Source organism: Cariama cristata, unplaced genomic scaffold, assembly GCF_000690535.1.
Source record: "Cariama cristata isolate BGI_N322 unplaced genomic scaffold, ASM69053v1 scaffold6651, whole genome shotgun sequence".
Taxonomy (NCBI): domain Eukaryota; kingdom Metazoa; phylum Chordata; class Aves; order Cariamiformes; family Cariamidae; genus Cariama; species Cariama cristata.
Window position 1 is genome coordinate 1 of NW_009599726.1, and position 14,097 is coordinate 14,097.

The 14,097-nt window shown below is 50.9% G+C and overlaps 1 protein-coding gene across 1 annotated transcript in view; it reads left to right on the plus strand.

Annotated features, from left to right (window-relative positions):
- The first annotated feature begins 434 nt into the window (after nucleotides 1-434).
- The window catches only part of PTPRA (protein tyrosine phosphatase, receptor type, A), a 15,678-nt gene continuing 2,015 nt past the window's right edge, over nucleotides 435-14,097 (plus strand). The window contains exons 1-13 of the mRNA XM_009709781.1: nucleotides 435-573; nucleotides 2,379-2,469; nucleotides 2,953-3,029; nucleotides 4,188-4,224; nucleotides 5,523-5,620; nucleotides 6,352-6,471; nucleotides 7,417-7,583; nucleotides 8,545-8,680; nucleotides 9,472-9,621; nucleotides 9,743-9,836; nucleotides 11,225-11,301; nucleotides 12,869-13,003; nucleotides 13,692-13,817. Of these exons, the coding sequence (XP_009708083.1) occupies nucleotides 448-573; nucleotides 2,379-2,469; nucleotides 2,953-3,029; nucleotides 4,188-4,224; nucleotides 5,523-5,620; nucleotides 6,352-6,471; nucleotides 7,417-7,583; nucleotides 8,545-8,680; nucleotides 9,472-9,621; nucleotides 9,743-9,836; nucleotides 11,225-11,301; nucleotides 12,869-13,003; nucleotides 13,692-13,817 (1,434 nt within the window). The 5' untranslated portion in view covers nucleotides 435-447. The remainder of the gene's footprint in view (nucleotides 574-2,378; nucleotides 2,470-2,952; nucleotides 3,030-4,187; nucleotides 4,225-5,522; nucleotides 5,621-6,351; nucleotides 6,472-7,416; nucleotides 7,584-8,544; nucleotides 8,681-9,471; nucleotides 9,622-9,742; nucleotides 9,837-11,224; nucleotides 11,302-12,868; nucleotides 13,004-13,691; nucleotides 13,818-14,097) is intronic.

Here is a 14,097-nt window from a genome sequence, read left to right on the forward strand (position 1 = left end):
CAAGCCTGTAGCGTTGCATGGGGTTGTTTGTTAGACTTGGTCCTCATTGTCCTATCCTGCCTCTGTGACAGCGTAACACTCAACTACAGGGTGCTGAAAGAATTTCGTGTTGATACAACATCCCCAAATTTTTGTGCACTATCCATAGTAAGAGCAAAAGGCCTGGACGTGTTGAAGGCCAGGTTGGATGGGGCTTTGAGCAACCTGGTCTAGTGGAAGGTGTCCCTGCCCATGGCAGGAGGGTTGGAACAAGGTGGTCTTTAAGATCCTTTCCAACCCAAACCATTCAATGATTCTCTGAAAATAAGGAGTTAGTAAGGACGCAACATGGCCCTAAAAGAGGTGTGTGAGGTCCCTGTGCCCACCTGGGAACGGATGAGTGCTGGGCATGGGGACCATGTGGGTGGGCACCTCTGATGCATGGATATTGTTGCAGAGCCCCAGAGCATGCCGCTGCTCGCCCGCTCCCCCAGCACCAACCGTAAATACCCACCTCTGCCCGTTGATAAGCTGGAAGAGGAGATCAACCGCCGGATGGCAGATGACAACAAGCTCTTTCGGGAGGAGTTCAACGTGAGTGCCTTTGCTTCTTGCCCTTAAATCCCACAGGCTGCTCTTGACATCGGGCTTATGACGCACAGCGAGTTAAAATCTGATGTCACTTCACAGAGCAGGGACAAAACAGCTGGTACCTTAGAGAGGAGCTGCAGTGTGCAGTGGTGCCTAGCTTGGGGACGACACATCAGCGCAGGGGGTAGCTGAGTCGATAAAATAATGGTGCTGGATGCTGTGTTTCAGAAGAACTTATCTGGGAGCTTCACAGAGGGCACGTGCTCTGCCCGGTCCTCAGGGGTTTCTCAAAGAGCTGCAAGGTGGGAGGACCAATTCTGTCCCTGAATCTGCTGTGAGGGTGGACAAGCCGCTACCCCTCACTTTCACTATAGAAAGCAGAGGTTTTCTAGCAAGCAGCACTACAGGGTTACATTTTCCTGGGTTTGGGAGGTGTCCTGGATGTCATGGGATCTTCCAAAACTTTGCTGCCGCTGATTTCCTCCCGTGCTCTGCCTCCCTCCTTCCAATCCTCATGGCTTTAGTCCACAAAGAGCCAAAACCAGAGCTCTGACAGAGAAACAGAAATAACCCCATCTATTTCAATGATCTATTAACCCTGAAACAGAATGATGACAATTTGTAGGACAACAGTTGACCTTTCGCAGTAAGTAATAAATCAGGTATTGTGCTTATCCCACGATGCCACAGCATCTCTTCTGAGATGGCTACAACCTCTTCTTGATGTTGCTGAGCTCTGCAGCTTCTTGTGACGATAAACCTGTTTCACCTTGGCAATACAAAAATAGGCAGAGCAGTACTGAGGTAGGAGACAAAGTTAAATAACAAGCTGGAGTATCGCAGTGTGTCACGTAGGAGCTGCTGATCTCCATCAACCTAATTAACGTAAGAAAATCCACTGTTGTTCTGGTTGTCTGCACTGCAAAGGTGTCATCTGCAAATGCATAAAGCCTTAGGTCCAAGGCGTGATTTAGCAATATGAGGATGATGAGAAGGTAAAAAACCAAGCCGCTCGACTTTCTCCAGCTGTTGCACAACTTGATACTCTTCCTGGCCGCGCTTCAGTGAAACTAAATAGGTGCAATGAATGCCCGGGGAGGGGGATTTTTGGGGTTATAAATACTTGATTGCCCTGAAGACTTCCGTTACCGAAGCACGTCTGTCCTGTCAGCTGGAGGAAGGGATGGCGAATACCTCCCATACGTTCTCATCCTCTTCACTACTCAAAGACGATGTGGAGTAACGGTGCTGGGGAAGCACCTCCTCTGCTTGAGCCTGAAGCCTGGCTGCTGTGACCAGACCAGCATTGCCTGTGACCCCATCACCCCCCAGCCCAAGGGTCCCTGGTGCTGCTGGATGAAGAATAACCCTGCATGGGTGCTCTTTCCCATCACTGGGTGTGCTCGGGTGATGGGGACTTTAATAGGGTCACTATTAGTGTCACTGTTAGCAGAGGAAATCTCAGCAAGAGCCTCCGCGGACAGAAATGAGCTCCTTGATCGCTGGGCTGGCGGGTTTGGTGTTGGAGGTTTTGCTGCCACCTCGTGTTCGTGGGTCCTGAGATTCCAGATACCACGTTTCGGAAGGGATTTGCTCTCTCTAGTCCAGCCCAGGTTATTTAAATCATCACCTTGAGCTCAGTGGGGAGGAGGAGGTGGTGCTGGGGTGGAGGGGAGAGGTGTGGGTGGTAGGGACATGTCCGAAGGGGCAGGATGCTCAGATGCGGTGTGCGCCGACACGCTGGTTGTGTGATGGTTACTGGCATGCCATGAGAACATAGTGGAAAACCCCTTTTTCTACCATTGCAGGCTCTCCCAGCGTGTCCCATACAGGCCACATGCGAAGCTGCTTCCAAGGAGGAGAACAAGGAGAAGAACAGATACGTGAACATTTTGCCCTGTAGGTATCGGAGCTGGTTCGGTGGAGGGAGGAGGTACATGGCTGGTGCTCCTACCAGGGCTCCCCATTCCTGGTTTTGGGATGGGCAAGGACACATTTGAGGTCATTTCACCTCCCAGATGGGTGACTGCATCTGCTTTAGCTTTAGATACCCGAGAGGAGGAGCTCCCTGGAGCCGTCAATGGCCGGGAGGACATGGAAAATGAAACAGATGGGAAATACCAAAACGGCCAGCTCTTGCTGGGTGGTGTGGGGCTGCAGGCTGCGTCCAACATGTGCGCTCTGCAGAAGAAAAACTTCCTTGGGCAAGGCCTAGCACCTCTTTGTGCTTAAACAAGAAGAATATGGAGGCATAAAGATGTTTGGGGAGTGGGGGGAGCCAGCAAGCCCAGGCTCCGCTCGAATACCTGGCTTTCTTGCTACGCTGCATATCAGATGCGTGGAAGGGTTTGTTTTTAATGTAAAGTTTTAATTTTCTTCCAGATGATCATTCCAGGGTTCACCTAACTCCTGTCGAAGGGGTTCCTGACTCCGACTATATCAATGCCTCCTTCATTAATGTGAGTTTTGTGATTTGAAGGGGAAATCCCCACCAGCTGCAGCCCAGCCAGCAGTGCCTGGTCCCACCAGGAGCCTGGCGCTTTTATGGGGTGTGACTTGTGCCTGAGAGAGGATGGTTAAGAGACTACCTCCTACATTAACACCTCCCTAGCTCCTCCAAAGCAATCAATTACGTTGTCTTTTGAACTCGTAACCTTTGCGTGGCCGTGGTAGAGCTCACTGTGCTTCATTCCATGCCTTGAGCCCCGGTGAGCGTGGTTGGATTAAGAGGCTGAGAGCTGGTACTCAAATTCTGGCTGTAGTTCTGCCTTTGCTCATCTGCTTTGCCATAGTCCCATCTCTCCCCACCTCTTTTTTCCCCACTTCTAAAATAATGAGAAGCACTTGCACTCCTTGGGGTGCTACAAAGCCGAGCTGGCTGTTTTGGAAGGGATTTGGGAACAGTTCCCGCAGGAATTGGGCATTTCTCATTAGCAGCTGATAAATGGTATAGCCAGTTAATCATCGGTACTTCCCAGCATGTGGGGCTGGACGTGGGAAGGGGATGAAAAAGAAATCAAGGCACCCAGCTAAAATAGAAACAATATTGCCCTGCTCTACTCCTAGGAGGAGATGGGTCCTGTATGGTTATCACCACGTAGCTCAGATAAGTTGGAAGGGTAATGTGAAGAAGTAGACTTTGAGAGAGACAGAGGTACATGAAGGAAAGCAAGACCCAAAAGAGCTTTTTTCTTTCTTCACCAATAAATAAATATCCATTAGGAAATACACAAAATCAATCCCCATGAGTTCAACAGCCCCATCTCTCAAAGATTAATGCTGATTTTCATGTGATGCTCTGGATGCAGGATCTGATCCCAGCGGAAGGGCTGTCGGGTACCACTCCATAAGTGCTTTGTACCAGCAAGTGGGGTCGTTCCCACTTTATGTGAGCGTGGGAACTGTTGCTCCGGGGCAAGGGCCCTTTGCACAGGGATTTTCCATTGTTGGTGCTGTTTCTCCCCTTGGAGGCTGCAGCCCCTTCTCTGCACAGAGGGAAGTGAGCAACAGAGCAGGTGATGGCTCTGTTTAGTAATGATGTAGATGCATTTCATGACTCTTGTGTTAGACAATTACTCGCCTTTCATTTATCTTCGTTTTTGTCTTTTTCTCTATAGGGGTACCAAGAGAAAAACAAGTTCATTGCTGCACAAGGTAAACGCTTGGTTATTCCCGTAGCTCTGTCTGGTGGCAGTTGGGCTGGGGTCCTTCTGTTCTGCGAAGCTGTGCCAGTCTAACCACAGCACAGTACCTTGCAGAGCTCCCCTGATCAAAAGGAGGCTTGGCTGGTCCACAGTTTGTACCCAAAATGGTTTTCCCAGTCAAAGACCAGTGCTGGATGTGTTGGGGGAGGAAGAGAAGCCCTACCTGTGCAGTACTGATTGCTGAAGGGTGTCAAAGCATTTCTGCCCTGAGCCTTTCCCTTCCACCCTGGCCCACAGCTGCAGGTGGGCATGATCTCTGGAAATATTGCCAGTGAGCTGCTTAATTCCCCAAATCTGTTATTACAGAGAGCACCACGCTGATCTGGCTTCATTTCTGCTCCGTTTTAAACCTCAACAGTCCATAACATAGGCTGGTGCCCTTGGAGAGAAATTTCACTGTGGTCTTCAGAAGGGAGGCAGGACTATTTAACTATTGAGAGCAACAAGCATCACGAGTCTTCCCAAGCAGAATTGCCCCCAGCCAGTGCATCACTGGCTTGCATGCACCATCCGTAGCCCTCCGGCTCTCTTACTTTCTTTATACCGGTCCAGACACGTCCCTAAAACCAAGATACCGACTCACAGGGGAGTTCGTATCAGCAAAAAGGGGGTTACCTGCCCATGGGAGGTGTTTTGCATTTCCACTCTTGACTTGCAAGTGGTTTAGGGCATCACCTGCCAGTTTGCCTGGCTCTTGCTGGAGAAGGAAGGCTGGATCGGGTCTGTCAGTGGTACCAGGCTGGGGTAAAGCTTTGAGGTCCATCAGTGGTACCAGGCTGGGGTAAAGCTTTGGCTCTGCTGTTCTCTTGGCTTGCCCTTAGCCTCAGGCTTGGCAAGGGAGATCTGGGTTGAGTTAGCTCCTTGTCTGGCAGGCAGCAGGTAACTATTCTTGTGCCACAGTGAAATGGGATCCCATGGTTAAAGCCCAAGATGCCAGGGTAGAACTTCTGCGGACTGTTTTGAGACAGCCACAATTTCCCTGGGTGACCTTGGGCGAGCTATTTCCATGCTCCGTTTGTCTGATTTCCCCTTCCTGGGCTAAAAATGGAATTCCTGATCACAAAGCATATCCAAAAAGCCCAGCTATTGTGTGATAGGATTGTTCACTGGGTTAGACAACATGCCCAGACACCAAAGCACCTCCTGTGCTGACATCTATTGGCAAAAAATGCATTGCCTCACCCACGACGTGTGACTTCACACGCTACATTTTGATCCCAAAGACATTTCTTTTTACCTTCCCCTTAGGACCAAAGGAAGAAACGGTGAATGATTTTTGGAGGATGATTTGGGAGCAAAACACAGCAACAATTGTCATGGTGACCAACCTGAAAGAGAGGAAAGAGGTAGGTGCCAGGAGGCTTCATGGGCTGGTGTCTAACCCTACTTCATCCGAATCCAGCACATCTGTCCAGGTTTCAGCTGGGATAGTATTAATTTTCTTCCTAGTAGCTGATACAGTGCTGTGGTTTTTGGATTTAGTGTGAGAATAATGTCGATAACACACTGATGTTTGAGTTGTTGCTAAGTAGCACTTACTCTAAGTCAAAGACTTTTCAGTTTCCCATGCTCTGCCAGCAAGGAGGGGCACAAGAAGCTGGGAGGGAGCACGGCCAGGACAGCTAACCCCAACTGCCCAAAGGGATATTCCGTACCATAAAGCGTCATGCCCAGTATAGAAACTGGGGGCAGTTGGCCGGGAGGGGCCGGTGACTGTTCACGGATGGGCTGGGCATCGGTCAGCGGTGGTGAGCAATTGAGCTGTGCACCACTTAGGTTTTTTCCCTTGGGTTTTATTGCTCTCTCTCTCTTTGTTATCTCCCTTTTCATTACTGTTATTATTTACTTTATTTCAATTATTAAACTATTCTTATCTCGACCCACGGGTTTTACCTTTTTCTGATTCTCCTCCTCATCCCAGTGAGGGGGCGGAGGAGTGAGCAGGCGGCTGCATGGTACTTAGTTGCCAGCTGGGGTTAAACCACGACAACATCTCATGCCCCTGGGCGTGTCTTGCAGCCGATCCCAGGCTTGAGAGGGACCAAAGCTCACCTGCACCCATTTTCTCTTCCCACAGTGTAAGTGTGCTCAGTACTGGCCAGATCAAGGCTGCTGGACATATGGGAACATCCGAGTGTCCGTGGAGGATGTGACTGTCCTGGTGGATTACACCGTGCGGAAGTTCTGCATCCAGCAGGTGCTGGGGATCACATCTCCCATCCCATCCCACCCTGTCTCATCCCATCTCTCCCCTCTCCATGCTGGGCATCCAACAGGTGCTGGCATGCTCCTCGACTCCTCCAAGGTGCCATGAGACCACAGTTGGGATGAAATTACTCCCATCATCATTTTAACCACAGCTATTAAGAATTTACTCATCTAATACCCCTGGGAGCCCATTTCCAGTGGGTACCAGCATGACTGTACTGACAGCGAGGAAGCTGATGGTTGCCAAGGCTGAAATTCAGTCCTGTAATACTCCAGCACTTGCTGTTACCAGTATTGTTCCTGCTGTCACCCACAAATACTTAATGCCTGCAAATAATCAGATTTATCCCATGAGCTGAGACAAAATCCAGTGCCGTATGCATTGGTTTTGATTGCTTTCCCATCTGTCACTACATTTTCTCATCCTCCGGAGGATGCGGTGGGCGCTTTCGTCGCTCTGTTTGTTTTCCTGCTGCTCTCGGAGGCAGGCAAGGAAGAGCTGGCGATTGAAAATCTGTCTGGACCCTGAGCAGGGTTCTCCTGAGCCTCACCTTTCACTCCAGTGGCCTGGACATGGGTGGTTTCCTCCCCTGCCTTTAGCACGAGGATGCTGTGGGCAGAGGTGTGGGAAAGGATGGAGCGGTGGCTGCTGTTTGAGCTCTCTGGGAATGAAATATGGCAGCTTCCGCCAGGTTGGAGCTACAGCCGTGGCTGGGCTGGCATCTATCACCCCTAAGATGCCGGATGTGATGCTGGGCAATTACAATGTCATGGTTTAGAGATTAATTTGGCTCCCAAGCCTGCGCCCGTGCCCTTTCAGCTTGTGGATGCTAGTGCTTCTTAAGCCATCCAGCTCAGTCTTGGGGCTGTAGCTCCCTCTCTGCCCTTGCTTTTGAGGAAAGAAGGGAAATCTTAATCTACGTTTCCCCTTCAGGTCGGTGATGTCACGAACAAGAAGCCTCAGCGCCTGGTGACTCAGTTCCACTTCACCAGCTGGCCCGACTTCGGCGTCCCCTTCACCCCCATTGGGATGCTGAAGTTCTTGAAGAAGGTGAAGACGTGTAATCCCCAATACGCAGGAGCAATAGTAGTGCACTGCAGGTAAGTCCTGGTCACAGCTGACCTCTGCCTCTCCTGGGTCACTTGGAAAGCGTCTCCTATTTAATACTAAAAGGATTTTTTTTCAGTCAGGCCTTTTTTATTATCTTTATTGAACTTGCCCATGTTAAATGGGGATGTTCCACATGGGAACATTCAAAAAAATGCATGTGAATTGAAGGAACTTCTTGGAATCAGTGATGTGATAGTGTTGCAACTGATATTGAGTGGTCATTTGGGTTACCTGGATGCCGAGATCTCCCTTGGCTCTCCTCTGCCCTGGGCATGAGAGGGTAACATCCGTTGTTGCGAGAAGGCAGTACTCAGCTGAGAGCATGCCTGGGAGCAAGGACCTTGGTGTTTGACCTCATGTGGAGTGGTTTTGGGCACAGCAGCAAGCCTAGGGGAGCCACAGAGTCTTTCCACATTTCAATAAGGCAAAGCTCCACAGTTAAAGGCAGAGATGATCACATTTGCAACCTCCCAAGTCCATCTTTCCAGCTTGCTTCTCAGGAGGCAGCTGACAAAAGAGCTTTGTCATTCCACAGCATCTGCTGACCTCATCCTTCTTCTTCTCGTTGATGGCTGAGTTACCAGCACAGAAACAAGGCTTCCCCATGGGCTCACCTTCATGTGATGGAGGGTGACTGGAAGGACTGCAGGCAGCTGGTAGGAGCAGGCAGCCTGTAAGGACTCTGGAAGCCGAAGCTGGCACAGGTTTCTCTTTGGCTGACCCTGCTCCATGCCTTCATGCACCGCAGTCACAGCAGTTGCTGGAGATGCTGTGTGCATCTCTGCAAACCCAGGGGACACTGAACATCAGGCTGAGGACCACTCTCATCTCTAAACCAGATTTTGCTATTTGCTCGCTGCTGGGAAGCGTCTGGCTCGCTCCCTGCTGCTCTGCAAGAGACCTCAAGACCAACACTGCTGAACTGACCTCTTGTCCTCTCTGCTCTTTCAGCGCCGGGGTAGGACGCACGGGCACTTTTATCGTCATCGATGCCATGCTGGACATGATGCACGCAGAGAGGAAGGTGGACGTTTACGGCTTCGTGAGCCGGATCCGGGCTCAGCGCTGCCAGATGGTACAGACAGATGTAAGTGTGCTGCTGCCATTTCTTTTGGGTTTTGCTCACTGGAGTTAGATTTCCTTCGCGCAGTCAGTACCCAGCCTGCAGCGAAGCCTACATGAGGGTTGAGCATCGTCCCTCATTTTGGAAGGATGCTGCATCAAGTGAGCCTTTTGCTGGATCCTGCCTGCTCCTGTTAATCCCCTTCATAGAATCATAAAATCATTTAGGTTGAAAAAGACCCTTAATATCATCAAGTCCAGCTGTAAACCGAACACTGCCAAACCCACCACTAAACCCTGTCCCTAAGCACCACATCTACACGTCTTTTAAATGCCTCCAGGGATGGTGACTCCACCACTTCCCTGGGCAGCCTGTGCCAGTGCCTGACAACCCTTTTGGTGAAGAAATTCTTCTTAATATCCAATCTCAGCCTCCCCTGGCACAACTTGACGCCATTTCCTCTTGTCCTATCACTGGTTACTTGGGAGAAGAGACCGACCCCCACCTGGCTACACCCTCCTTTCAGGTCATTGTAGAGAGCAATAAGGTCTCCCCTCAGCCTCCTCTTCTCCAGGCTTGGAGAAAGTTTTGTGTTGTGTCAGCTTTGTGTGGTGTAGCAAATAAGGTGCCAGTCCCCGTACAGCAGCAGAAAGGTCGTTACCCACTTTTCTGGGGTCTCAGTGGGATACCACGTGCCCAGCAAGCATAAGTGGGCAGTGGGGCGGTGGGTTTGCAACCAGCATGTGTGCGGACATCGGGATGCGCTCGCTGAACATGGGGCGGAGGCTGATGGCTTCTCCCTGCAACCCTTGCAGATGCAGTATGTGTTTATATACCAAGCACTTCTGGAGCACTATCTCTACGGTGACACAGAGCTGGAGGTGACCTCTTTAGAGATCCACCTTCAGAAGATCTACAACAAAGTGCCAGGGACCAGCAGCAATGGGCTGGAAGAGGAGTTCAAGGTGAGTGTGGTTCTTGTCCTGGTGGGTCCACTCAGATGGGTCTGGGCTACAGGGACCACCATGAGCTTGCCTGGTGCTGGGTGGCTCTGAAAGCTCTCTGCTTTTGATCCTTCCTCTGCAGAAGCTCACTTCAATCAAAATTCAGAACGACAAGATGAGAACGGGCAACTTACCGGCAAACATGAAGAAGAACAGGGTGCTTCAGATAATTCCATGTAAGGCTTTTTTGTCTGCATGGGGAGAGCGTGCCTGGTGGATGTGGGAACCATTTGGGTGGTTGTGAGAACAGGAGTCAGGCTGGACAAATGGGCCAACAGGGATCTCATGAAGTTCAACGAGGAGAGGTGCAAAGTCCTGTCCCTGGGGAGGAACAACCTGACCTGAGAGTCACCCAGCTGGGAAGCAGCTTGGCAGAGAAGGACCTGGGGGTCCTGGTTGACACCAAGTTGACCATGAGCCATCAACATGCTGTCACCACAAAGAAGGCCAGTGGTGTCCTGGGCTGCATTAGACAAAGCATGGCCAGCAGGGCGAGGGAGGGGATCCTTCCCCTCTACTCAGCACTGGTGAGGCCACGCCTGGAGCACTGGGTCCAGTGCTGGGCTCCTCAGTACAAGAGAGACATGGGCAGACTGGAGAGAGCCCAGCGAAGGCCCTGGAGCATCTCTGCTGTGAGGAAAGGCTGAGAGAGCTGGGACTGCTCAGCGTGGAGAAGAGAAGGCTCAGGGGGGTCCCACCAGTGTCTATAAATACCTGAAGGGAGGGTGCAGAGAGGTCGGAGCCAGGCTCTTTCCATGTTGCCCAGTGATAGGACAAGGGACAGTGAGCACAAATTGAGACACGAGAGGGTCCCCTGAACATCAGGAAACACTTTTTGACTGTGGGGGTGACCGAGCACTGGCACAGGTTGTCCAGGGAGGTTGTGGAGTCTCCATCCTTGGAGATGTTCAAAATCTGTCTGGACACGGTCCTGGGCAACCATCTCTGGGTGGCCCTGCCTGAGCAGGGGGGTAGACCAGGTGACTTCCAGAGGTCCCTTCCAACCTCAACCACTCCAGGATTCAGTGAGTGCTCAGGAACTTTCAAGACAGAGGCATTTGTGCCCACAGTAGTGGAGTCACAGACTGGCTGAGGTTGGAAGGGATCTTCGGAAGTCAGCTGGTCCAACCCCCTGCTCAGGCAGGGATAGCATGAAGGGATGGGGCAGAGTCAAGGGCAGGTGGTTTTTCGTGGCCAAATATAACGCTGCCCCTGGGGCTTTCTTGCTTTTGTTCTGCCCTGTCCCTGCCATGACTTTCTTCTTGGCAGGTTTGTGCTGCTGAGGCTTTCTGCCTCAAGGGAGAAGGGAGTCCCTGTGTTGAGCAGATCCTGCTCCTGGAGTCCTCATCATCCCCTTGTCCTTCCCCAAACCAGGGCATGGCAGAAGGCAGAACTGAGTCTCCTTGTCCCAGTTGGGTGCTGTAAACACAGGGCTCCCCTTCCCATACCTCTTTCCTCTTACTTAGGGCTTGGTGACTTCCCAGCTGAAGGCCGTGCATGGTTATCAAGGAGTCACACTTTGAAGGTGTTCCCCAAACCTCAGATCATTTCACTTCTCTTTCAGATGAGTTCAACCGAGTAATCATTCCAGTGAAGAGAGGTGAAGAGAACACAGACTACGTAAATGCTTCCTTCATTGACGTGAGTCTTCTTTAATCTTCTTTCCATCTTCTCCCAATGGAAACTCTTTACCTCATGCCGCTTCCTATGGAAAGGATTTGTCCCAAAACACTCTTTCTCTGGGTTTTGTAAGGCTCTTTCCAGTTGACTTTGCTTTGTGTCACTGGATGGTGCTGGTTTCTTTCTCCAAGAAACCCCTCTGTATGTACAGTTTCCTTGTGACCCACGAATGGTGGGAGAGGAGAGCTGGAGCCTGAGCAGAGCCTCCAAATCCGGATCTCACTTCTGCAACTCTGGGCTCTGATGATGGCTTTGGAGAAGCGGATGCACGTAGCCGTGGAAATGATTGCTATATGGCACTGTTCATTTGGTCAGAAAACATCCACTAGATTAGCTAATGGAGCAATACACGGATCCTAAAACCCTTGAGAAGAAACAGGTCAATCCCATTATACCTGTCTGGGTGACAGGAGGAGGTGAGGCAGAGAGGTTAAGTGCTTTCCTCACTCCAAGGAGGAGATAAGTGATTGCACATCCTTTTCTCATGAGTAATCCTGTTGACTTCAGGGGGACATCTCGTATGAGTATTTATCTTCGTGCAGTGATGCCAGCGCTGGCTAAGTGACAGAGCCCTGCTCTTTTCTAGCCCAATTTCTACTTTCATCTCCTAATGGCAGGGGGCTTTTTTTCCCCCAAAGGATGATTACTGCCATGGGTTGAACCAGTAAACCCAGCACATTCCCAGTTATAACATCCCACATTAATTGCTCCCTGAAATCTCCTTTGCTGGGTCCCTGCGGGTTGCTCTGGCTGCGTGAGCATCTGACACAATGCAGCCGGCAGCAGCTGCCTTGTTCTGCATCGAGATCAGAAAGCTTAAATGTCACGTAAGCGATTTTTTTTCAGGATTCAATTTCCTGCCTCTGCTGAACTTTGCTTAAACGACAAGCTCCAAATGACGAAGCATCTTTAGTCACAGTCTGCAGCAAGGGCACAGGGGAACGACACAGGGCTTTGGAAACAGAAGCACTTTGTGGTAGGGGAAGAGCCAGAGTCGCCCAGACTTACTACTGGTTTTCATAGATCGTAGATCATGGATTGGTTTTGGTTGGAAGGGACATTAAAGATCCTCTAGTTCCATCTAGTTTGGCTTACTTCTTCCAAAAATCCCCAGTAAAAATCATACCTGAAGTATGTGAAGCTCAAGCAAGGCTCTGCTCTAGCACTCAGACTTTGCAACATCTCTTAGGAGTGCCAGAAACCCAGATCTTCCTTCACCAAATGCATGTGTAGGGGGTATGATCCTCCCTGCTGCATTTCTTTAAAAACAAAGGTCTTGCCACCGTAACGCGCTGGCTGATGGCACCCCAGCTGCCGAGCAGCGATGTGGTAATGCCTGTGAGTGAGGACATAGCCCACTGTGAGAGCAGTTTTCTCTGCCCAGGCTGTGGTCATTCACGTGGACAGTCATGATGCTCCCAAAATTTAAATGAACTTGGTAACCCGACCATGTCCAAGAGCGTTCCTCCCGCTGCTCCCAGCATCCAGGCGCTGCCGATTCACCGCTAACCTAGTTTTCAAACTGCAGGGTTATCGCCAGAAGGATTCCTATATCGCCAGCCAAGGACCGCTGCAGCACACGATAGAGGACTTCTGGAGGATGATCTGGGAGTGGAAATCCTGCTCCATAGTGATGCTAACGGAGCTGGAGGAGAGAGGCCAGGTAAGCGCCTGGGGATCGCTGCATTTACGCATCAGCAAAATAAATCAATGTGATCCCTTAAAATCTCCTGATGGCCCCAGCACTGCCAGTGCCACACGCTATTTTACCCCTTCTCTGGTAGGAAATATATTTCAACCTCTACTTCTAATGCAAAGAATCCAATTGTTTGTAGACCCAGGGTGGGGAGACCTTCAGTAAACCAGCTCTGGACCCTGAGTCCTCAAAGCACCTTTGCGTGCAGTGGGCAGCTCCTCTCTGAAGAAAGCCCATGGGATTCCACCTGGTTTTGGGCAGCTGCCAGCCCCAGGAGAAGACTTGGAAGGAGAAGGCATTGGAATGGGCTGCCCAGGGAGGTGTGGAGTCCCCATCCCTGGAGGTGTTTGGGAAAAGACTGGACGTGGCACTTAGTGCCATGGTCTAGTTGACATGGGGGTGTTAGGGCAAAGGTTGGACTCGATGGTCCCAGAGGTCTCTTCCAACCAAATCGATTCTGTGATTCTGTAAAAGACGTGTAGATGTGGTGCTCAGGGACATGGTTTAGTGGTGGCCTTGGCAGTGCTGGGTTAACGGTTGGATTCAAAGATCTTAAAGGTCTTTTCCAACCTAAATGATTCTATGATTCTTCTATTCAAGCCCATGGGAAAAATATGGGGTCTTCACACTGTCTCCTCCTGTGATGCTTTCTCAGGAGAAGTGTGCCCAGTACTGGCCGTCTGACGGCTCTGTGTCCTATGGAGACATCACTGTGGAGCTGAAGAAAGAGGAGGAGTGCGAGAGCTATACAGTGCGGGACCTGCTGGTAACGAACACCAGGGTAAGAGTCTGGCCTTCCCCCTGGGGGGAGCTCTGGGCACTCTTGGGTTTGGCTGTCATTAACCCTCGCTGATGTTTATGGTGCTTCACGATTCCTCACGCAAGTGCTGAACCTTCCCCCTGGCATCTTCAGCTCCGTCATCATCCCAAAGTAGCGTCCATCCCCTGCAATCCCACCTCGTTCTCTACACTTACCTCCCCCTCCAGGGTTCCTGTCCTGCTGATCGCTTCTCATCCAGCCTCCCTCCTGCTCCCTGTTGCCCACGTCCTGCCCTGCTCCA